Genomic DNA, 26413 nt, shown 5'->3' with positions numbered 1-26413 from the left:
AAGCTATTGTCTTCCATATGTTTATAAGTCCCTTTTTTTTTTAAAAAAAACGAGATATAATGATCGTTAGAGCGAATCATTATGTGTAATTATCGTTGTTCTATAATTTCTTTCAAACCTATGGTACCATTTTCGTACAACAATATTTATATTTTCTTTAAATTGTGTGCTTTTCTACAAAAAAAAAAACAAGGAATGGTTTGATCCTCGCATTAATTTTGACTACCGGACCCACCGGTCTGGGGGGTTAGATTGGGTCATACAAATTTTAGCGTTTTTTTATGACCCAATAACACCCGTCAGACCAAATGCCATCCCTGATGACGGTATAAATTAAATTTCACGGGAAATTTGCTGAAAATTTCCGTTTCCCGGGATTTTTATAACCCCGGGAAATTTGAGCTCCAATTTAAATAAAAAGGCTGAAAGCCTTTGCACAATCCAGAAAGCACGGCGTGTTTTCTGGGCAACCTTAAGGAGAAAAAATAGTCATCGCCACTTTCAAAAGTGTCTTATAGGAAATTTTCTCAGCTTTCCAATGCTTCTAAGAGCGAAATATTTCATCGGGAAATTTCTGAGATATCTTTATTTTATGTTTTTTTCTTTTAAAATCCTTGATCATTTATAGGAAACTTTTAAATAACAATCCAGGAAACTAGTCAAATGATGTGTTTCATGTGTATTTTACTGACCAAAATGTGCAAAATAAAACAAGAAACAACTTTGTAGAAGGTTGCAAACCGCTAAACATTTTGAAAATTAAGTTTTGACCGATTTTTTGAATATGTGGGTTTTATTAAAATAATAAAATAATAAAACCATACTGAAATATTTTTTTTTACAAGAGCAAATAGATTATTACCGTCAGTGGGGGTGACTATGGGTCAAAAAACGATACACCTCTCGTAATTACATAATAACAAAAACAATTTCAATAACATCGAAAATCTTTCAACGTAGATTTGTTCTTAGATAGTTTACTAACATTTTCCCAAAATATGGTGGATTTTGATGAACACTACCTTAAATGCCAATAGTTTGAAAATTGACACAATCTCACCCCTTAGAGGGGGTGACATTGGGTCAAATGAAACTAAAATGATGCTCAAATACAACGATATGGTAAAAACAAGTCATCCAACAGCGTTTCTTGTTCGAGGGAATCGTATTGAAACGCTACAATGTTTGAAGTGGAGATTTTCAAACATTTGGGAAGTTTTCGAGCAATTCTAACAAAAATATTAGAAAAATGAATTTTCGAGAGGTCATTTTTGGCCAAAAACGTACCCCAAATTTAGACATCTGCCAAAATAACAGGATTTGTTCTAGGAACGAGATTTTTTCAGCGAAGTCATCTTAAGATGTCCCCTACACAACCCTTTCAACAGAACTCATTTTCATTGAGAAGAACCTGAGAAATGGTAAAATCCGTCAAAAATCACTTTGACCCAATCTCAACCCCTAGACCCAATGTCACCCCCACTGACGGTACATAATTGTTGTGTACAAATAACATCGGTCTGCTCTGATTCAGCTTGGAATTAGCTGATACAACCGAAATTTTTACAGGTTTGAGATTGATAGAGTATTACAAGATTTTTATGAATAAATATCATATGGGTCATTCCATCTGAAGCGGAACAGCATTTGAAAATTACCCTCTCCGATCCAGCTCAAATTTGGCAGAGCTGTTGATACTATCAAAACATGCAATAATTCCGAATTTCATCCAAATCGGACCACCCCCTCCATTTTTGTACCTCCCCAAAAAATCGACTTTTTGGCGATTTTTGACCAAACCTTCAAGTTTCAAACGACGATAACTCAGGAACCACAAATCTTAGAGGGTCGGTCTTGGACTCAATTTTGAAGGAAATTGGACGTAGAATCCATTTCTGTGGTCAAATTTTTGATTAATTTATTTTTCTACCTGTATTGCGCAATTGAAAACTTTAAACGGCCGTATCTCAAAACACCCCAACTTATTTTTTTAATTTGACCTCACCATCGTGTTCCCCGGCCAATTTTACATAAGAATCACTTATCGACAAAAGGAATATGTTTCGTTCCAGAGATATCGAATTTTAAAGTTTTGTGTTTTCGAGATTACCTACATCAGCTTCATTCGCCGCATCTGCTAGAAGCACACAGGCGGGCTGATCAATAACTGCTACCTGGTCATTTATTGAAATAATATTTCATCATAAATAATCTTTATCAAATTGGGCAAAAATTGACTGTATAACACTGTAGGAAACTGGAGTTGAATCACGAATGTTTATCTGCTCAAAAAATGAATGAAGTGAATTTCTGTGCTAACCCACAGGACAGAGCAATAACGACACACAGTAAAGGGCAGAATTGGATTCCGACGGAGCGAGCAGGAAAATGCAATTAATCTTGTTAGTAACACTGAACAATAAGTACACGATACATTACTGAGTAAAAAATATGAACAAAAATTAATAAAATTTGTTGATACATTGTACTCTAGTGAAGGACGATCACAAGGAGTAGGAAAAGGATTTCTGGAAAGTATAAAACTGAAAAATGTAAGAAAATCACAAAGTTTGATCTGCTGTAAAGCGGCTAATTCCCCAAATTTAGTTGCGATGATTTCGACACCGTCCGAACAACAGTATTTTTTTCCTTACATCATTCTTGGATTCTTTTAATCAAATGGAGCTGGCTCACAATATTAAAATTGATTTAATATGACCAATCTTTTAAACCATAAATAGGATTTGCCAAATTATGGTAAAGTGTCAATAATGAACTATAATAATAATAATAATAATAATAATAATAAAGCAGGTTTTGGGGTTTTTGCTGAATGGCACTATTTTGCTACCGCTCATGATGAAGGCCCTAGTCATGGCCTCGGAGGTACTCTAAAACGGTTAGCAACACGTAAAATAACCCAATAAATATTCCTTTCACAAAAATAGATTGATCAAGGTAGGGGAACAGCATTTAATTCCAGCGTTCCTCTTATGTTGCGATATCAGCGCTTTGGCATTCAATTACAGCTGATTAAAAGCGTTTTCAACTGAAATCGAGTGATAAATAGCTCAATAAGAAGTGAACAAGCAAGTTTCTATCAAAAGTTTTGCAAAATTTGTTGTTTAAATAGTGAAAATGAGCAAATTGGACGAAACTAGGAGCGAGGACTTAACCTGCCAAACATACCAGAATTTCCCTATTAGCCATTTGAATAAATATTTGCGTAAAATTATGAAAATATAAATTAAATTAATCATCTCCTAGAACACCAGGTAGCAGTTATTGATCAGCCCGCCTTTGTGCTTCTAGCAGATGCGGCGAATGAAGCTGATGTAGGTAATCTCGAAAACACAAAACTTTAAAATTCGTTATCTCTGGAACGAAACATATTCCTTTTTGTCGATAAGTGATTCTTATGTAAAATTGGCCGGGCAACACGATGGTGAGGTCAAATTAAAAAAAAATAAGTTGGGGTGTTTTGAGATACGGCCGTTTAAAGTTTTCAATTGCGCAATACAGGTAGAAAAAATAAATTAATCGAAAATTTGACCACAGAAATGGATTCTACGTCCAATTTCCTTCAAAATTGAGTCCAAGACCGACCCTCTAAGATTTGTGGTTCCTGAGTTATCGTCGTTTGAAACTTGAAGGTTTGGTCAAAAATCGACAAAAAGTCGATTTTTTGGGGAGGTACAAAAATTGAAGGGGTGGTCCGATTTGGATGAAATTCGGGATTCTTGCATGTTTTGATAGTATTAACAGCTCTGCCAAATTTGAGCAGAATCGGAGAGGGTAATTTTCAAATTTGCACTTTTTCGTGCACAGTTGAGATGGAATGACCCATATTTCCTTAATCAAACGCTAACTAGTTGCATGGATACAAAACATGTTTTGCACTCGAAATTAGACTGCAAATTACTGTTGCTAGCTTTGGGAGAAATACTTTTCATTAATATGAAATGATTGTTTCAGTTTTTTTTTGTATTAAATGATCAAGGAATTAGCAATATTTTAGAAGTTTATAAGACTCTCATCTTCAATCTCATCTTAAAAAATATATTTGTCTTGATTTTTGTTCAAATAGTTTGGAAAGAAAGTTTCTGTTAATTTTTTTTGTTAAAATACTATTTAATTTTTGTTCAAACAAAAATAAATGTTTGTGACGGTGTTTTCAGAATTCTGAATTGGAAGACTCGAGTTTTATTGCTATTTTTAAGTGCGTTTTCTACAGAAAACATTTTATAAAATTTTATCTTTATTTTATACTAATGAAAATATGGCTTTTGAAGTTTGCTACAGTAATATGTAGTACATTTTCGATTTCAAATCATGTTTGTATTTATGTTCCTGGTTAATGTTTGCTTAAGAAAATATCAAATTTATTCATTAAAATAAGATATAATACCATTAACAATCACAAACCTGCCAAAGTTTCGGTTGAACAAGCTAAATCAAAGTGGACACGTGATATTTGTACACAAAAAATATGTAATTGTCAAATAATTCTTGTAAAAAATACATTTTTACGCTGTTTTATGTTTTTATTTCTGAATAAATCCCATTTATTCAAAAACTTAGACAAAACATAATTTTCAAAATGTTTAGCGCACAGAAATAAAAATCATGGTAATATTACATCTGGGAAGGGGTACATCTTTTATGTCAGAAAAAATGTGTAATTTTACCTCTGGAAATGTGTAATTTTACCACTTTTCTGTTATAATGTCACTTTTTCAGTCTTAATTGAGGTAAAATTACATAATAAAAGAGGTAATATTCAACCTTCCAAAATTAAAGCTTCCAAATTTACATTATTTTTTTCTGTGTGGTTTGCAACCTTCGACAAAGTTGTTTCTTGTCTTGACTCATAAAACACATCATTTGATTAGTTTTCTGAACAGTTAGTATAAAGTTTCCAATGAATGATCAAGGCTTTTAAAAGAAAAAACATAAGAGATATCTCAGAAATTTCCCGATGAAACATTTCCCTTTTAGAAGCATTAGAAAGCTGAGAAAATTTCCTATAAGACACATTTGAAAGTGGCGATGACTATTTTTTCCTGATAAGGTTGTTCTAGAAAACACGCCGTGAAAGTGAATGATAACAACTTTTCATTTTCCAGGTTATCTAACTAATCTTGCTCACACAACTTGCTAAAATGGCTAATACTCTGAAATTCCTACTACGAGTTTAAATAGCTCTTTTTTCCTTTTTTGGTTTTTTTTTTTTTTTTTTCATAGTAAACCGCTTTCTAATCACTGCACAGTGTTCGGAATGGCAAAATTAAGTGGAATAAATTGATAACTCCTTTATTTGACGTCCTAGCCAAATGGTGTCTTCGGAAGAGTTGTTGTACTTGATAAGCTTTGGTGTCTTGAGCAAAGTTGTAGAGCAGAAAATTTCATGAAAGCTTGTCGAAAGCGCCAAATTTGTAGCTCTTAATCTACTCGAGATATAGGCCATTTTTGCAAAAATGGTCAAAAAAAGCACTTTTTTGGTGATAACTCAAAATTTTGGCATTTTAGCGGCCTACTATGTTCTGAAGAGTTGTTTATGACATAAAGTTACACATCTTTGCCCAAGACAGCAAAATTTTTTGAGCCTTTATTGAGGAGTTATTACCATTTTTAAGTGATTTTGAGCCTATTTTCAAGTTGTTGTGTTTTCGAAAAAATCGAACAATTTACCCTTCAATATTCCGATTTCAATAAGATTCCGCTTAAAAATTATAAACAAATTAATTAAAAACCGTCAAATTCAAATTGAGATATCTAAAAATAGACACTGAGAGACACGGAGATATTTTCAGGAAATGTAGTTGAAAGTGTGTACTTTCAGGTGCATTGTTCGGGTTTGCGCCAAAATGTGCCATTTTGAAAACATAGCAACTTGAAAATAGGCTCAAAATCACTTAAAAATGGTAATAACTCCTCAATAAATGCTCAAAAAATTTTGCTGTCTTCGGCAAAGATGTGTAACTTTATGTCATAAACAACTCTTCAGAACATAGTAGGCCGCTAAAATGCTAACATTTTGAGTTATCATCAAAAAAGTGCTTTTTTGGACCATTTTTGCAAAAATGGCGTATATCTCGAGTAGATTAAGAGCTACAAATTTGACGCTTTCGGCAAACTTTCATGAAACTTTCATGAAACTCTACAACTTTCCAACAAAGTTAGTTTTTGGTTGACATCCTGGAAGGTCGTCACCCTGTATGTCAATAACTTTAAAAGATAGCCCTTATCAAGTACAACAACTCTTCCCAAGACACCATTTGCCTAGGACGTCAAATAAAGGTGTTATCAATTTATTTCACTTAATTTTGCCATTCCGAACACTGTGCACTGGCTAACTAGGGTAGAGGACCCAGAAATCGCCCACTTTATAGTGGCAATCTAGGAAATTTGATGAGAATTTGATGACAATTTATGGTTTTTGGTTCTATTTGTTGTAGAACGTTGATAAACTATTTGATTTTAAGTTTCCACAAGGTTTTTATCATTTACATGTTCATTTTTTATAAAATTTTGCGTTTTAATAAAGTGCTCTGAAGAGCCTATTTTCGCCCCCCTAAATCCAATTTTCGCCCACCCTTGGAACCAGTTTTCGCCCATGACAAAAATCAAGAAATCAAATGAAATTATGACACAAAGCTAAGCAAATAAGGTCTCTTATTGATACACAACATGTTCCCGAAGCTAAATTTCATTGATGTGCACATATTTTGTCGTACATATTATAAATTGAGGTTCAAAAAATCCTAGGAGTTTTTTTTCAGATATTATCCTACTTATTTTGAGATTCTCTGTCTATTACAACTAAAACCAAAACATGTTCTCACTCGCATTAAAAAAATATGACTGAATCAAAATTTGTGATAGAACTCATGTGTCCCTGTTCACCCAAGATAAGGGCAAACAGTTACAATTAGCTCCATGTTGTTGTTGATTTTGTTAGGGGAGCTTTAACCTCAGGTTAAAGCTCCCCTAACAAAATCAACAACAACACCTCAGGTTAAAGCTCCCCTAACAAAATCAACAACAACATGGAGCTAATTGTAACTGTTTGCCCTTATCTTGGGTGAACAGGGACACATGAGTTCTATCACAAATTTTGATTCAGTCATATTTTTTTAATGCGAGTGAGAACATGTTTTGGTTTTAGTTGTAATAGACAGAGAATCTCAAAATAAGTAGGATAATATCTGAAAAAAAAAACTCCTAGGATTTTTTGAACCTCAATTTATAATATGTACGACAAAATATGTGCACATCAATGAAATTTAGCTTCGGGAACATGTTGTGTATCAATAAGAGACCATATTTGCTTAGCTTTGTGTGGGTCATTTGCTCTCGAATTGACTCAATATAAAACATCGAGTACCTCTTAATAAAAATATCTAAGCACATGTGTAACTACTTCTCCATCCTTTGCTTAATTTGTTCTCCTATGTACCAGTAAACTTTTACAACATTTGAACCAAAACCCCTTATGAATGAAAGTAATTAAAATGATTATTTAACCTTTAAAAATAATCTAGAATGTTCCAAATATATTTTCAAGCACATTTCACTGCGATTTGATTCGTTTTTATTGTAAACGAAAACTGGTTCTAGATAAAATCTGAAAACACAATACTAGATTTCGCCCTGGGCGAAAATTGGATCTCATGTTTTTTCATGACCCCAGAAATCGCCCTCTTTATTTTATTGAAATAACCTTTGGTAAACGTTTAAAACAGGTAAATCACTAGATTTTCATGAAATTCAGACATACAGTGAACTAATGAATTACTCATTTAAATTATTTTCGGACAAAATGAGTTGTTTTCCCTCATTAACATTATTACCCGCTGTAGTCGAAATTGACAAAAATATGGCGGCTGCAGTAAGACTTTTTTTGAAAAGCTTATAAAAACTTAATAAACAATAGAAATTCATTAGGAAAGTTTCAATTAGTACTAGAAATGAATGAATATGTAAACCTGCATTATAAATTCAACCAAAAAACGGTATGAGTTTGCTAAATACAGATTAAATCCAGTAGGTGGGCGAAAACTGGAGCAGGGCGAAAACTGGGTCCTCTACCCTAACAGGGCGGCATTTTATTTGTGATTCGCTGATAAGATGATGAATAGCTAATTCAATCTGTCAGGACAGTTATCTCGCATCGTGTTTCTCACCATTTCATTATTCAAATGCAAATCGCAGCAGCAGCACACAACATTCGAAAACCGTTTACTCTCAGATGCATCTCTGGGCACGTGCACGCTCATTCATGCTTTGCCGGTTACTACCAGTTTGAGAGCCAGAGAGCAGATAATGTGCTCAGAATGCCACAGCCATGACGCTATAAGTAAAAGTTGTTCTGTCAGCTTGAACGATTTCAAGAGGGGGGGCTCATCGGACGAGCCTCTTTGGCGGGATTCACACGACAAAACGTTTCGATGGGTGCGGATATCAAGGTGACAAGTACGGACTTAACCTTGCATTTAAGTCTCTTTGCAGTGAATCCCACACTCGTTATTGTGAGGATTTGTATTGACTCAAGGATGCGTTCAGGAGATAATTCACACTTTTTACTGATATTGCTCGATTTGTTAAACTGGTTGCTCATCGATCACGTGCGCAATACTCGACCTTACATTTGAAAGCAAGGTTAATTGAGCGGTTTAGTAATTTAAGGCAAATTGAACAAATTGATGAGTTTTTGAAAACAAATCACCAGCTTTTTTCTAACATAGTCTAAGCTCAAATTAAAAATTCACTACCATCAATCAACAAACACAGCATTGACACCTGATCGTGAAACAATGTTTACATAAAATCTCATCATTGATACATTCTCGTGATCAAATCATGAAAATCTCAACAAACTGCTACAACATCACATCACACCGCTGTAACATGACATTCCAAATCTCCTCGTATCAAATTCTCCGCAATGAAAAACAGCTGTACTTACATCACCCAGCTGACTTTTGAGCATCCCGTGCGACTGCACCAGGCTGAACACGTGCTGCAGCAGCGCCGTGCTGGCAACACTGGGCTGTATTCCGGCCAGGCAGTACCGGCCCTGAAGTGACGGATCGTTGTTGCTGCTGCTGTTCGCGGTTGCTGGCACGTTGACGTTCAAGCACTGGTCGTAGTCGCCGTACTGGTTGATGTTGCCGTTCAGAACACCGGAGCTGATCTTGCCGCTGGCGTCGTGCACTGGAAAAGGAATATTAAATATATTAAAAGCTATTCAAATTACATGATTCTAGCACAATCAAAATCTGAGAAGGGTTTGTACTTACTTCGCCAGGCCCACAGCCGGGGGGTGCGCAGTGCTGCCAGATACGCGTCGGAGGCTCGCTTGCAGCCCGGCGAAACTCGACTGCTGTAGGCCGGGTTGAACGGCGCGTGGATGGAGAAAAACTTCTGGCCCAGCATGGAAACATACTCTGCGAGGGAGAAAGAGAGGGAGAACGGTATGTGGATTACTCATTTTGTAACAGGTTTTGCAGAATTTCAAGTGCAGTGAGTGGCCGATCTGGTGCAACTTTGAACTAGACCTACACGCTGGCGGCTTGCACTTGCACACGACTTGTTGGCCGAAGAAGCAGCGCCCGGCCCAAGGTCGTTGACATTGTGGCGCGGGTCTGGTTTTACGGCTCACCAGCAAGTGGACGTGATGGCGGTCCAAACTGGGTCAAGGTCACGCTGGCGATTTGTCGCGGCGTGGAAATTGGAGTGCAACCAGCTGTAATGAATGTGTGTGCGATCAGGTTTTGCGTGGATTGTTTACACGATGAAGAAGTCTCGATCGTAAAATGTGGATGAGTTGGATTTCCTTACCGAAGCAATAAATAAAAACTAGGGTGAACATGGATGCAAGGTGTTTACAACGATTTTATGTATTTTCATAGCATTAAAACATTAAAAATATATTATGGCATTATAAACCTATTCCGATATGTATTTCTATTTTTTGGGCACTCATATTTTACTTATTTTCGTAATTTTCATTCATTGAAAGACCATATCTTAACAAAAGTTGGATTGGCACTGTAAAAAAAATTACAGAGAATTTTCTCAGCTATTTGAAAACTATTTCTTATGAGCTGAACGGAGATGAACATTATTTCAGATATTTGAAAAATAATTTTTAACTTGACCTTAAAAGTGATTTATGTTAAAAACGTGCATCTTTACAATAATTGCACTATTGAACTTATGAATTGCACTTTTTTTTTCAAAAATATATAATGTATTTTTTTTCGAAACTTAAAAAAAAACTTTATTTCGTAATTTTATCAGAATTGACTTATTTAATGAGATAAAAAATAATGATTTTCTTTCCTTGTGTCTCCTGAAATCCCTTAACAAAACCAAAATTTTTATCAAAGATTAAAAAAAAAAATACAGAAGGCTTAAAATTTGATTTTTCTATGTATTTCACTTGTTTTTCATCAGAGTCAAAGGGGTTTTGTCCTTTTTGACTAAAAAAAACCGATTTAATCCCACCCGGGGTGAGATAGAGCCTTTCTTACTAAAGAATATAACAATGGTAGAACTTCTTCCAATTCATAACATCGACTTTGTTTATTTATAACGTCAGCACAAAAGAAAGTGAAATGATACAAAAAATCATATGATGAAAGCAAACTATTACGAATGATATGTTTTCCAAAATAATTTCAAAACGCAATTTTCGCCAAAAGAATATTTTAAATCGTAGGGGAGTTTGGGGTAATTTGGACACCCCTTTAAAAATCACCTTTTCTTCGGCTATAAAGTAAAAATGGCAATTTAAATGATAAGGCAAGTACTAGTAATGACCTAGGAGTATGGACAAACCAAAAAAGTTGGAATAGGTTGAGTAATTTTGTTATAATATGTAAAAGTTTCCAAAGGCTGATTGGCACTACCTTAAGTTCTAATATTTGAGGGTTGGGAAATAAGGTTTTGCAAGGATTATATAGCAAAATAGTGGACAATATTTGTTTAAGGGGGTTGCTTGGACGATACCTGAGATATGTACGTATAAATATTGTGCCTTTTATCAATTTTCAATATCAAAAATTGCAGTTTTTGATAGAACATGCAATTGGGGTATTTTGGAAATGGCTTATGGGGTAATTTGGACATACCTGGAAGTCTACCTGTCAGGCAAAAAAAGTAACTTTCATGGTCGGTTGAGTTTTTAAAGGGATTGAATTCAATTAAGAGGGATTTAGAATGTCAAAACACTCAAAAAGGAATGTGAGCAATGAGACTTTCACAAAACCCCTATTATTTGAATGGACCCCTCAATATTTGAATGGATGAAAATCTGACTACTGCACATTTGGCGTTCAACTAGACTCTAATGTTGATTGTTTTTAATTAATTTCTTTGACATTTCTAATTTCTATGCTGGTTTACAATAATATTTAAATTTGCAGGACTACGGAATGTAAAATTAAAAAATGAATGGTTTCAGGTTAATTAGCTCGAAATAAAGATTGATTTAGATAAATCTAAACGATACCTATAATCACTAAAAACTAAACTTGTGCCTAATCCAGAATCAATGTTTAAATCATTACAGAATGAATATTACACTGTATACTACACTGAACCATTTGTTATCTTCCTATTGAAGTATAGTTCTATCATAAAATCATTATTACCTTTGATGAAATATTGTGAGCAAAAAACACTTAAAAACATAAAGCAATTGCAAAAAAACCTGCTCAAAAATCAAATGTTAAACTTATTCTTCAACACGTGTCCAAATTACCCCATAAAAGGTGTCCATAGGTATGTCCATATTACCCCACAAGGCATGTCTAAATTACCCCATAGGGGTGTTCATATTACCCCCACACAAAAAAGTGGGGGTAATTTGGACACCTTTTAATTTTTGTGTTTCAAATGTAGGTGGCGCCAAAATGAGGTTACTTGCCAAAAATCGTATTCCTTTCTGCTGGATTGAAGAACAAAATTGCTTATTTCTCATGATTCCCTGCATCAATCTTAATGAAACTTGTTGCAAAAGACGAGAAAAATTTTTTGCTTAAAAATAATGAATATCAATTTTTGGGCGCGCAAAAATGTGGGTCCTTTTTCTTTTAAAAACATGTTTTGGAACACGAAAAAAATGAGTTTCCCCGTATATGTCAATGAAATAAACTCTCTCTCTCTCTCTCTCTCTCTCTCTCTCTCTCTCTCTCTCTCTTTCTCTCTCTCTCTAAACTTACGAAATCACAAAAAAGTCTACTTTTAGGCGATTTTAGGAGCACACGGGGAACAAATTGATTGTAGCCGGATGAATGTCCTATGTTTTTGCATAAACATTGGACAATTCGTGCTTTCCATTTCATAAGGGCACAAAACATTTGTAAACAAGAATGTATCCCTCTCACACCTTATGCAAACTGTCAGTTGAGTGAAAGGGATACACTATTGTTTACAAAAGTTTTGTGCCCTTTTGAAATGTTAGGCTCCAGTTATGCACAAATGGACAGGGAAAAAGAAACCAAAAAGCTACGATATCTGACATGCTGCAGGAAACATCGATAGCCAAGCTATTACAAAACGAATACATCTCGAGCCACAAAATATATGCGCCAGCATTCTCGCGCCAGTATTCGAAGCTCAACTTGACAACTTGGCGACGAAGCGTCGAAAATCGATGCAGCCATAAAGTAAACCCTATACCTTTCTTAAGTAAGAAAGGCAAAAAGTAAATCGTTCTAAAAATTGATGGGTATTGCCGATAGATGTCAAATTTGTTTCAGATTAGTTAACACTGGAACGCCCAACGCATGTCCAACTTACACGGACGCCCAAGCCTCCCGAAAAAGGTGGAACGGTAACTTCAACTCGCTGGTTCTCGAGCATTACTCAACCAATCGGGACGATTCTTGTTTCCAGTGATTTGTAAGAATGTCTAGATGATTCGCAATTCGCAATTCGCAATTTTCAGTGTAAGAACGGGCCTTGACCGATCTTATGCACCAGGTTCCCGACGAACACGCACTGCCCTTACACCTACATCTCACCCTTGCTCTGAGTCAGTACGAGCAGCACGCTAGAACACGCTTTAAGTGTTCGTGCCAGGCATGCACACCTTCTTTTCCGGTTACGCATTTTAACTCGGCCGGGGGTGGTACATTACGTAGGGTTTGATGTAAGTATAAGCGCCTAACCATTTATAGTGTGCCTATCAACTTTCTTTAAAGCAAAAACTGTTTTATTTTTAGTTTGAATTCAAAAACTAGTTGTTATTTTACTGTGTATTGTTTTCTCCTGAAATCTTCCCTATTGTTGAGTCGTGTTTATCTGTTTCTTTTGTCGCGGTGTTTTGTTACAATATTTTGGTCCTAAGCATCTTAGAAAAGTTTTTCAAAAGTACAATAGTAATATTTGTGTTAATCCTTTAATCATTCCATAAATTGAGCAAGGGCTCGAACCTCACTTGCTTAAGAAAAGGTGAAGTTTCAAAACAATGAAGGAGTGAAGGAAACATACTTTGTAAAGAATCAATAGTAAAAGGAATATAGTAATTTATGAAGTAGATATAGAAATTAACAATAGTTAATAAAAAGAGGTAACAAACAAGCTTAGATTATTGTTATGATGGAACATTTACAGGGAAGATGAGAAATTATTCAAATAGATACATAAAGAAAAGGCACATGATAAACAAAATTGACATCGCTGCTAAATTAAGGGAAAGCAGACAGTTTTTTTTACAGCAGCATCAATTGGTAAAATAGAGTGGAAAAGCGTTGGGAAATAAGAGAATCAAATACGTAAAATCGAAATCAAATGGAGGATAGTAAACAGAAGCCGTTTTTGAAAATCAGTGAAACAAAATAAACAGAAGATAGCTGTTAGCTGAAATGGAAAAAAGAGAAACCCCGTTCTGCGATGCTCAGGTACATCCACAGCAGTTAAATCAACATACTGCGAATCAAAACAATACCGTCTACAATCACAAATTACTTCCCTTTCCCACATTGACGCGCCCCTTTCTTCTAGCCGTCTCTACTCTGACCCTCGCTGGTCAAAGGTTTACGAGTCGTTTCCACAGGCCACCAGCTAGGTTACACCTTGTCATCATGATGACTAAACCAAGCCAACGTGGAGGTAAGAAAATAGGACACTTGCAAGGAACCAGAGCCATGCTGTTTTGTCCAAACAGCACTACGGATGTAGTTGGGCTCTTTCCGGGATGTTCCTCGCCTAGGTGTGTCAACCGACGAGTATCATCAGTATCATGTGCACCCTTGGCCTGCAAGAATGTCTAGATGATCCTAAAATTTTACAGAACTTGATTTGAACAAATCTGTAATTTCTGCGACCGAAAACATCGTTCCACCTTTTTTTAAAACGATTGCCTCCGCGGAATTTTCGGCGATTTTTTTTACACGCGAAAAAAAAAGTTGGAACGATGTTTTTCATCGCAAAAATTACAGTTTTGATCAAATTAAGTACTGCAAAGTTCTAGAATCATCTAGACATCCTAACAAATTACTGGAAAGAAGAATCATCTTGATTGGTTGAGTTATGCCCGAGAACCAGCGAGTTGAAATTACCGTTCCAACTTTTTTGGAGCCTTGGGCGTTGGAATGTTAAGACAGAAATTTCGGATAAAAAAAGAAATGAAAAAGGTTGGCGAAGGTCACCAGGTGGGCTTTTACGTTTTTTTAGTACTTTTTTTTGTTATGGTAGGTTAATCAAACTGCTCTAACTCCAGAACCAAATTATGAATCTTGATGAAAATTTGGGAGGTTGCAGAGCTCGAAAAATGCAGTTTTTATGATAAATAAAAGATTTGAGATTGAAAAAAAATTAACTTATTTTTATATGAAAACTGTGTAATTCATTGAAAAGTCTTATCACATTCGAAAACAGATTGATATTTCGAATTTGAACGGCAACTCGCCCAGATTCAGCACACTAGCTTTCATATGCATACAGAAGAATCAAAATCGGATATAGGGGAGCTGAGAACGACGTGACACAAAATTTTGCAAAATTTTACCACACACGAACATCACTCGAACTCCATGGAATTTATTTTCTAAAAATCCGAGGGTTGGAGATAGGCAAGTTCTGTCAAGGTGAATCGATAGAGCGTCAAAAATCGATGCAGTGCGATTTTTTGGCGATTTTTCAGATTAAAATTCAAGCTGAATTGTAATATTTACGAAGATGAAAATGGTGTCCAGCCATAAAGCAAAACCTATACCTTTCTTAAGTAAGAAAGGCAAAAAGCTCAGTTGTCATTACTTTTTTTTATTTGTGGTTGTGAGTAATATATTCCCTTATTTTTTTTAATCCATAATGTGACTTTTTAATATACTCGAATAATACATTCTTCTTATTAAATTTTAAATATATGTTCACATTAAAACAAGGACGTAATATCACACATTCTTTTACAATGATTACTTTAACAAAACATAAAAAATAAATCAAGCAAAACATTGTAATAGAGCTGAAGCCGAAGTGTAAACAAAGAGTCTATCCTGCTCACGTCAGTTGATGTTTACATTAGGAATGAGCAGGAAAGACTCTTTGTTTAAACTTCAGCTTCGGCCCTATTACAATGTTTTGAAATCCTCAAAAATGGATCATTCCTCATTTGGCATGGGAGTTGTTTGGTTCCCAAGTTTGGTGACATTTGGTTCATCTCTCTTTTTAAAGATTTTTGATAAACTTGAAATGCATTATTCTCGTGGGTCTCGTGGCGCAGGGGTAGCGGCTTCGGCTGCCGATCCCGATGATGCTATGAGACGCGGGTTCGATTCCCGCCTTATCCACTGAGCTTCTATCGGATGGTGAAGTAAAACGTCGGTCCCGGTTTCTCCTGTCTCGTCAGAAGCGCTGGAGCAGAAATCCCACGTTAGAGGAAGGCCATGCCCCGGGGGGCGTAGTGCCAATAGTTTCGTTTTTTTTTGCATTATTCTAAGAGATAACCATAGAATTTTGCGTGTGATGTTTTGAAATGAATTTTCAACTCTTTGAACCAGCACTAACGGGAAAGTTGACAATTGCATTCGATTGCTGAGGGTTTTTTTTACATTAAATTCAGTTAAAACTTCAGGGTAAATTATATGATTCTTGAGATAACACATTTTTAAGTCGATAAGTCCTGTATTGCTTAGCAAATGTTTTAGTAATCCTTCAATTTTCTTTAATATTATTTCGTTTATATAAATTTTATAACGAAAGTAAGTGAATGTCTAAAATTAAAGTAATGAAAATAATAAAAAAAACAGTTTTAAGATCAAGGCAAAAAAACGAATGGGACAGGTTTTTGGATCATGAGACTGTTTTTTTGAATTATTCAATTCACCCTGAGGTTTCAAATGAATTTTATGGGGTAAGGATGGGCGCTTGGTCTCTTGGGAGGAAATGACCCAATTACATTTTGAGGTGCAAAATTGCAAATATTGAATCACGATTTTGTTTTCTTTGGCTTGTTTTTGATCCTAAACTACTCCGAATAAATTAAGATGAAAGATGGTGAACCAAATAGAAGAAAGAATTAAATATTGAGGAAATGCATTTGCATATCACGGTAATTTGAAACACAGTCATCAACTATTCAAATTTGACTGAAATGGGGTCGCAGAACTCGAATTTGATGTTAAAAAAACAAAAATACGATAACAATAATCATTGTTATCCGAATTCAACGATTGATGTTACATTGACAAACAAATTGCTCTATGATTTTTCGAGTCAACATTGAAAGGGGGCAAATATTTGCAACGATCTGATATGAACTTTTTAATGAGAAAAGTTGCGGGTATCTGAATAAGTCATACATTTGATGTAATGCTTATCCCGTAGCTATTTGCTTCAGCGGTTACTCATCAACATGCATTTTCATACATACCGATAGTACCGCTATAATCCACGCGATCGATAAAAGTTGTCGCTTCCAAATTTGGTCACATAGGGTAAACGTCATGTTTTGGACAGCAAAAATAATGGTAAAATTTGTATTAGTACCAGGCTGGCAATTGTTCCGTTTACCTCAAAACCCGAAAGTTATCTTATCAGTCTTGATCAGGGTTGTTAAAATATCAAAATATCAGCTCTCAGCAACTACAATTATCTCGCCTGAATATTCATGCCTCAAATACAACTGCTCTTCTCTCCTCATTGAAACTCTCAGCGCCGAACATAGCCGAACACGTTTTCGTGTTTACCCACTCGCGATTGACATTTTCCTTTTCTCTCTCATTCTCGCTTCCACGAACATCCTACCGCAACAGCGTTTAACCACAAAAGCCGCCACAAAACTAATTTTGCAAACGCAGTTTGAAGGGGCGTCATGCGTGGTCGGCTCCTAATCGCCATCTCGCGTTCACTCATTGCAGTTTTTTGGAGAGATTGAGAGACTCAGCGGTGAGAGCACATAGTCGAGGAAAAGGGAAGGAGTGATAGAGAGAGAATGGCATCGCTGGGAATCACGAGACACAAGAAGAGATCTCACAAGCTATAGTGACGGCCGCTATACTCTCGGATATTTTTGGTGCAGAGATAATCTATAGATAGCTTTTCTATCACTCTTTTGCAACACTGGTCTTGATAATTCTTGACCTATGAATCTGCTTCGCGTTGTCGCGCTGATATAAATTGCCCAAAACTCATAGCACCGTCAGTCACTGCACTTTCACGCCCTAATCATGGAGGTAAACATCGTGTACCCCTTGGCGGTCGTCGCCATCCTGGTCTGGTTCTACCACCGGTTAACCCGGGTCTACGGCTACTTCCACGAGAAACCGATCCCGTCGATGGCTGCCAGGCCGATGTTTGGTAGCACCAAGCCCGTGCTGACGAAGAAGTGTTCGTTCAACGAGTTTATCAAGAAGATCTACGACCAGTACGAGGGTGTCAAGTGTTTCGGCTTGTTTGACGCCAATCAGCGATTTTTCGTGCTGCGTGATCCGGAGCTGATAAAGAAGGTGGCTGTTAAAGATTTTGACCATTTCGTTGATCGGCGGCCAATGTTTGGGGATCGAACGAGTGAAAATTCCAACATCATGTTCCTGAAAACGCTTGTTGGATTGAAGGACCAAAGGTGGAAGGATATGCGAGGAACGCTGAGTCCGGCCTTTACTGGAAGCAAGATGAGAGCCATGTTTGAGCTGATCACGGAGTACAGTGAGCGAATGGTACAGGTCGTGAGGGGTGAAGCTGCTGAATCGGGATACGTTGATCAGGAGATGAAGGACTTTTTCAGGAGGATCGCGAACGATATCATCGCTACGTGTGCGTTCGGATTGCAGGTCGAGTCGTTCAAGAATCGCGACAACGAGTTCTTCACTATGGGCAAGGAGATGTTGAACTTCAAGCGAGCGTTTGTGATCTTTCGGATGATTGCGTTCAAGCTGTTCCCGGGAATCATGAGCAAGCTCAACCACGACATCATCGGTAAGAAACAGTTGGAGTACTTTACGCGGATCATCCGAGACACTGTGGAAACGCGCGAAGCTCGAGGAATCGTCCGCCCAGATATGATACAGCTGTTGATGGAAGCTCGGAAAGGTACGCTAAAGCACCAACAAGAATCTTCCAACACCGGAGCCGGTTTCGCAACGGTGGAAGAATCCCACATCGGCCAGGCAACCTCGAACAGAGCGATAACAGAACCAGAACTCATCGCCCAGTGTCTGATCTTCTTCCTGGCCGGATTCGACACAATCTCCACGGTGTTTACCTTCATGGCTTACGAGTTGGCCCTCAACCAGGACGTCCAACAAAAGCTCCACCAAGAAGTGGTTCAAACCAACAACCTTCTCAAAGGTAAACCCCTCACGTACGACGCCCTCCAAACACTGACCTACCTGGACATGGTCGTTTCGGAGTGTCTCCGAAAGTGGCCCGCCCCGGCGATCGATCGACTATGCGTGAAAGACTACGTTCTAGACGACGGCGAGGGCCTCAAGTTCACCATCGACAAAGGGGCCTGCGTGTGGTTTCCCGTGCACGGCATCCATCGAGACCCAAAATATTACCCCGATCCGGAGCGATTCGACCCGGAGCGGTTCAGCGAGACGAACCGGGCGAGCATCAACCCGGCAGCTTACATGCCGTTCGGAGTTGGCCCAAGGAACTGTATCGGGTCGCGTTTTGCGCTGATGGAGATTAAGGCGATCGTGTACCAGCTGCTGTTGAGCTTTAGCTTTGAGCGGACGGAGCAGACGGAGGTGCCGATTCAGTTGGCCAAAGGGTTTGTCAATTTGGCCAGCGAGAATGGGGTGCATCTTAGGTTGAAGTTGAGGGTGTAGTTTAGTAAGGATTCATTCTAAGCGAATTTTAAATATCTCGCAACATTATTTATTGAGCATGAGCATGAGAGATCACCCATGGTTGCCCCTCCGTTGCTGAACAGAACCGTAATATCCTTTCAGCACTACTGATTATAGGCTTCGACGATCTAGTGGTGTTTCCCTTATCAACAGCATGTATGAATGCGCTGAAAAGATAAAACACCATGATTGCTAAAGCTAGATCAGTTGCGAATAGGTAACAGTCATTGGCCACCAACGGCGCCCGCCATGTCAGTTTGTAGACCTCGATTTTAAGGGACGGGAATGTTAGTTAGCGCAGGTTGCTACTAGGGCAGCTGATTTACTCTGTGCTTACACCCCACGAGCGCCAGGAACCTGAAAACTTGTTAGTAGGATAGGGTGTTTGGTCAGGATTCATCATAGAAGATGATGATGCGACCCAAAATCATAGTGTTTGGTGAAAGGTATTATATATTATTCTCAAGGCAAACAATCGGATGCTGCGGATGAGACATTTCCCGTTTATCGGTTGTTAAATTTTAAATGAAATGGTCTAGTCTTAGACAGCCGGCTGTGGAAAGATAGAACAAAAATCATTTGTAATTAAAGAATGAAGGATTAAACAATGTAACTTTTAACTTGAGATGATTTTACGAGTTTTAAATGATTGATGTTTAGTGAGGTACTGATTAACGGTGCGAACGACGAGTTTCGATGTGTATCGAACTGAAATGGTATGATAGGGTGTTGATAGGGTCAAATCAAACTGGCTAGCTGTCATCGGGACAGCCAAAGCCAGCCGCACCTTCACACGCACACACGCACGCCAAAAACGAAAAACACACCGACGGCGGACGCGAAAATTCTACGACCCTACGGAAAGGAATCGCAAATCTGACTGGCTCAACTGTCATCGAGATAGCCAAAGCCAGCCGCACCTTCACACGCACACACGCACGCCAAAGAAACGAAAAACACACCGACGGCGGACGCGAAAAATTTACGACCCTACGGAAAGGAATCGCAAATCCGACTGGCTCAACTGTCATCGAGACAGCCAAAGCCAGCCGCACCTTCACACGCACACACGCACGCCAAAAAACGAAAAACACACCGACGGCGGACGCGAAAATTCTTACGACCCTACGGAAAGGAATCGCAAATCTGACTCCATTATTTATTTAAAAAAAATAAAGAAAAAAAATGTTTGGTTTATCTTTTTTTTACTCATTTTAAGATACCATAAATTACTGAAAAATGATAATAAAAACAGCAAATGAGCAATTCTCCACCAAACCCGAAAATTGATTTTACTTATATTTTTTGATTTGACTCAAAGTTTGTGGGGGCCTTCTATATGACCAAAGAAGGAATTTTGTGTTATTGATTCACCCATACAAATCTCCACACAATGTTGGCAGCTGTTCATACAATAATGGTACGTAAATATTTGAAAATCTGTTAAATTGAAGGAACTTTCTGATTGATTTGGTGTCTTCGGCAAAGTTGTAGGCATTGATGAGGACTTTTCAGAAAAAATAGGTACAAGGAAGAAAAAATGTGATTTTTTAGTTAACTTTTTTCACAAAAAAATCAATTTCCTAAAATCCATTTTTTGGAATTCTTTAATTTTTAATATTTTTTCAATAACATGCCAAATGCAGCTTTTCTGTCGACCCCACTAGTTTTAGGGCCTTCTTTTGGACGTTCTCTTGATATTTCAATGGTAAAAGTAATACTTTTTGAACATAAAACCTCATTTCAAGACTTTTTTGTACAGAGCAGAAAAACCCTGCCATAAAATTGTCTGTTCCAAAATTGTGGGATGTTAGATGAAGACACCTGAATTTAAGTGATATTTTCACGAAAAAAGTTATCAGACCTTGTATAAAACATCAATAAGCTTGAATTTCAATGGTTTCAGTGTGTGAAGTAATTATTTTGTTAAAAATATGTTCTCCTGGAGAGAACCAAAGTTTGTTTACATCCATAAAAAACGTGTTTCGAATATGTGAATTTTAAGAGTCACTGTTTTTCTTTATAAAATTACATAAATCGTAAAAATTTACAATCGAAAGATCGCAAGAAAAGCTTTCACATGGAGATAAAAGCAAATCATTATGTTCAATTATCCATTTTCCGTTCCGAATATGTAGAATGACTGCAGTCATGGACCAAAATATTGCAAACTTTTTTTAAGTAGTGTCCATGTCTCCATAAAATGTTTTTTTTCGAAAAGTTCAAAAAATGTCCTGCTATTTAGTCTTAGAAACATTGAAGTTTGGACCTCTGGTTTCTGAGATACAGCGGCTTAAAGAAAAAGAAACAGGAAAATTTATGTTTTCTAAGTCTTAACCAAACAACCCCTCCAATTTCTAATGTCAATATCTCAGCAACTAATGGTCCAATTTTCAATGTTAGAAAATGAAACATTCGTGCAATTTTCCAATCTTTCGAAAAAAATGAAAATTAAATAATAAATTATTTAAATCAAGCCTAACATTTCAAAACGGGCCAAACATTCAATATTACACTCTTTTGAAATGTTAGTCTTGATATTTTTGTTTTGAATATTGTACTTTTTGAATGCAAATTCGATAATACATAAAAAATAAGGTCAAAACATTTTAAGTACAAGTTTTCAAATTTTTACAAAAATCGGTATTTAAATAAAACATTAAAGTTATGAAATTTTATTAAATATTTCACAAATAACATTTCTTATGAAGCCAAAATTTTAAATATGGTTCAAAATAATATTTTTGTTTTCAATGCAATAGTAGGGTATATTATAAAATAAAAACTTCTGTGAGTTTACATATTATATATATTATTTTAGCTTTGGGAAGTCCTTTTTTTGTTGTTTTTCAACTGTCTGAATGTGATGAGGTAGGGGTGAAAATATGTATATATGACTTCAGATGTATTTCATTTATATAAGAAATTCAATCATATAATTAATTTGAGCTAAAATCACGGGGTTTGACAAGTCAAATTTAAGTTGTTTTACAGTACCATTTTTTTCAATTGGATTCAAAATTACAGACCACTGTCATCCAAAATAAGACATCTAAAAATACGTGAATCGATTATACGTAGTGAGCTTTATTCCGAGGAATTCTGATAATACTGACCAACAATTGTTCTACACATTTACAATTAAATTAGAAGGACCCCACCATCACGTTAAATCCAAATTTCACTCTCAGAAAAACCTGCCAGAGGAAGATTTTTGCTGATTTCGACTGATCAGAGGTCCAGTTCTCAGTTCTTACTTATTCACTGCCCTGTACAACTTTGCTGCACAAATTTTGATTCTCGATTTCATTTTCACTCCAAAAACATGTTGAGTTCCGTCAATTAACAATGAGATGAGAATGACAACTGTCGTTTCTGCAGTTGCCACTAACAGTAGAATTTCTGCCAGAGTAGCTGATAATAAAACCTTAACAGCAAAAACAAAATAATGGCTAGATTTTCTGTTGTCAAATATTTTTGGCAGTAAAAAGCAAAAAAAAAACTGCAGAACTAAGTTCTGGTTTCGAATGCTGCGCAAGTACCTCAGTTCATGCATCGTAAATAATACCTCAATCAATTGAAATGCATCACATCATTAAAGGTAAACCTTTTTCCGCCCACCGATATTCCAATTGCACTGCTAGACAGTAATGACCGCCTCCCCGACAGCAAAACAATAGACTGATACCTGACAAAGGGCACGTACCCTTTCTTGGCTTGCCCTGCCCGCGGGACAGATTTGGCGATTTGGCATTCATAACCCGACACGTCGACTTATGCGATTATTTATTTCGATTATGTGGTGCACTTGCTTGCAAGCAAGCAAGCTCCAAACCAAGTCGTTTAGTTATTCCGGCGACGAACCTGCACACACACGCACGCACGCACACGTAACGATTTTAAGATTGGCAGTTTTCAATGGCACTTTATGGCAGACTGCCGCAGATTGGCATCGGGATTTTCTATGAATACTGACGACTAGAATGAGGTAGAAGGTTCTGTAATTGTTCTCTATATTTGGGTCGTCTTGAACAATTTAAAAAAAAATTGGGACTAAAAAAACTTGAAGGATCAAAATCAGATTATTCGCTGTACAGCATTGCCTTGGCGTTCTCGATTGCGAGATTCCTACTCGAAACTAGGTGTCCGAAGGCTTGTAGTTGAGTCAATTGCAAACCTCTTTTTACACCTTAGCTTCCATCCAGCCTAACGTACCGAGAATTTTTATGCAAGAAATTCATTTTATTTTAACTACGATAACTATCGATATAATTTATGATTAAGCTCCTTGAAGTAATATCTAATAGATTCAGCACAAAGTAGGGGCGTAGGACTATTGTTACAAACAAATTGCTTCAGAACTGGATCCATAGATACAATTAATCTGGATAATTCCCAAAATGTTTAGCATGGAAAAGTGTTCCACATACTTTATATTCTAATTTAATTCATTAAAAAAATAGAATAATTATGAATTTAAGATTATTTTTTTTAGTTTTTGAAACCCCTTCTCTAAAATCAGCAGAAAAATCAGAGGATGACAAAATTATTCCATCAAAAAACTTCAAAATTTCAACGGAAATTTTTATAAAAATATTTTTTTTGCCTGTTTGAGTTTATTAAAAAAAATTAGAATTTTTGTAAATTTGCAATGTAACAAAGATTTCTTTTCGCATTTTTTTTGTGTTCATAAAATCTTACATTGTTTGAAAGCTATTTATTGCAAACAACTTAGCTAGTGTAAAATGCATTTCGGACACTTTTTTCATTGAAATTTCAGTTTTTTTATATTTCAAATGTGTTTTTTCGACGAGGGACATTATTTTGGAAAAAGATGCATCAAGCTGATGAATGTTCCAATAATAATATAACACTTTATAAAAAGCTCGGATTCAGAAATATGGTTTATTAAAAATTCCATTCTTAATCATAAAGAATAAATTTAGAAAAAAAATAGAAAAATAATGCGTCCATCATCGTAATTTTTGGAACAAAATGCACGGAATTTTCCAAAACTAGGAATTCCCGAATCTCGGGATTTTTAAATAAACTTGTCCCGGGAATTCCCGAAATTGAAAAAAAACAAATAAGGGTCTGATAATTCAGATTTGGTTATGGAAATAGATGAACATTAGAATACTAAGCGATCGATAAGAATTTCAAAGCATTAACAGTTTTTTTGAATGGGTCCTATAAACATATGAAAAACAAAACCTTATAGGACCATTAACAAAAAACTAGATTTGTAATCGGCATAAATCAGCATGATTTTTTGTTATCAGGGAAGACTGTTATAATTTTCGTTATTTTTTTCTATTTTGTTTTTTTTTTTTTTTTTTTTGATGACTTGGTATTATATTTACACAGCAAAAAAAAAGTAGTAATCCAGATGCGTGTAAAAGGCCTGGGTGTAATATAAATATTGCATTATTTTATGCAATTTTATGTGATTTTACACCCTGAAATATGTAGCTCATCAGTATGGGAAACCAACTTGACCGAGATGTCAAGCTCATATATGCGTTTATCCTAACAGCTTTTTATCCGCCTGATGGCCGAGTGGGCTAAGGCGCCAGTTCTTACTGTTGGTGCTGGCTTTGAATCCCGTCGGTTGCAAATTTTTTTGTGTTTGCAAAAAATGTATATGCAGTGTGTAATATTAGAGCAATTCTCTACGAAATCGGTCTTTTTTCTTCAATTTTAATTTTTGTATTTTTTAAGAAGCCATTTTGCATCATTAGTTTGTCCATATAATTTTCCATACAAATTTGGCAGCTGTCCATACAAAAATGATGTATGAAAATTCAAAAATCTGTATCTTTTGAAGGAATTTTTTGATCGATTTGGTGTCTTCGGCAAAGTTGTAGGTATGGATACGGACTACACTGGAAAAAAATAATACACGGTAAAAAAAATTTGGTGATTTTTTTATTTAACTTTTTATCACTAAAACTTCATTTACAAAAAAACACTATTTTTATTTTTTTATTTTTTGATATGTTTTAGAGGACATAAAATGCCAACTTTTCAGAAATTTCCAGGTTGTGCAAAAAATCATTGACCGAGTTATGAATTTTTTAATCAATACTGATTTTTTCAAAAAATCGAAATTTTGGTCGTAAAATTTTTCAACTTCATTTTTCGATGTAAAATCAAATTTGCAATCAAAAAGTACTTTAGTGAAATTTTGATAAAGTGCACCGTTTTCAAGTTATAGCCATATTTAAGTGACTTTTTGAAAATAGTCGCAGTTTTTATTTTTTAAATTAGTGCACATGTTTGCCCAGTTTTGAAAAAAATATTTTTGAAAAGCTGAGAAAATTCTCTATATTTTGCTTATTCGGACTTTGTTGATACGACCTTTAGTTGCTGAGATATTGCAATGCAAAGGTTTAAAAACAGGAAAATTGATGTTTTCTAAGTTTCACCCAAACAACCCACCATTTTCTATCGTCAATATCTCAGCAACTAATGGTCCGATTTTCAATGTTAATACAGGGTGTTTGGTTCATGGATGCGGATACTTGGTGGTTGCCTAAAGGACCCCGAAATATGAAAAAAAGTCTTCTACGGCATGGTCGAATTCTCATCCTAAACCGAGTTAAGTAGAATTTACTGTTTTGAGGAGTTTCTACACTAAAATCGATTTATCTCATGATTGTGATCACGAAAAGCTTCGCTTCTGATTTCATGTGAAAGCTGAGTAAATTTCACGATAAAAAATGATTTTTGAAATTTTTTAAACTTTAGTTAAGTCTGCCTACAGAGCCTTTACATTTTTTCCTTGCCCTAGTGTTGTTGGTTTTTTGCATTTATTTTGCGTAAATGGCAGGTAAATGGTTTGTTTTATGTATCAAAACGATGCTCCTAGATCCTCTCTACAATTCTCTCTAAATAACCATTTCCCGAATTCTTTTCCTAAAGCCGCTATTTTAATTTTATTGGTGAAAAAATCGAAGCCAGAAAACCTGATATGGTACCTTAATAAATCAAACCGACGCCTGACAGAGCATCGCGCAAAGCATACTTGATCAACGCGCGCGGCCGCATGTTTGCTGGAAGGAGGGTGACAGTAAGAAAACAAACCACGTGTGCCCATCGCATTG

The 26413-nt window shown here is 36.2% G+C and overlaps 2 protein-coding genes across 2 annotated transcripts in view; one reads left to right on the top strand and one right to left on the bottom strand.

The window, feature by feature from the left end:
* The window catches only part of LOC6042689 (nose resistant to fluoxetine protein 6), a 53029-nt gene that overhangs the window by 16341 nt on the left and 10275 nt on the right, over positions 1-26413 (bottom strand). Inside the window, exons 2-3 of the mRNA XM_038259212.1 lie at positions 9303-9449; positions 8969-9216 (exon numbers count right to left, since the gene is read on the bottom strand). Coding sequence (XP_038115140.1) covers positions 8969-9216; positions 9303-9449 — 395 coding nt within the window. The remainder of the gene's footprint in view (positions 1-8968; positions 9217-9302; positions 9450-26413) is intronic.
* Positions 17662-19317, top strand: LOC6042688 (probable cytochrome P450 9f2). The gene has a single exon (XM_001870674.2). The coding sequence runs from the start codon at positions 17682-17684 to the stop codon at positions 19284-19286; it is 1605 nt and encodes a 534-aa protein (XP_001870709.2). The 5' UTR covers positions 17662-17681; the 3' UTR covers positions 19287-19317.

Source organism: Culex quinquefasciatus, chromosome 1, assembly GCF_015732765.1.
Source record: "Culex quinquefasciatus strain JHB chromosome 1, VPISU_Cqui_1.0_pri_paternal, whole genome shotgun sequence".
NCBI classification, from domain to species: Eukaryota; Metazoa; Arthropoda; class Insecta; order Diptera; family Culicidae; genus Culex; species Culex quinquefasciatus.
This window is presented reverse-complemented; position numbering and strand designations above follow the sequence as displayed.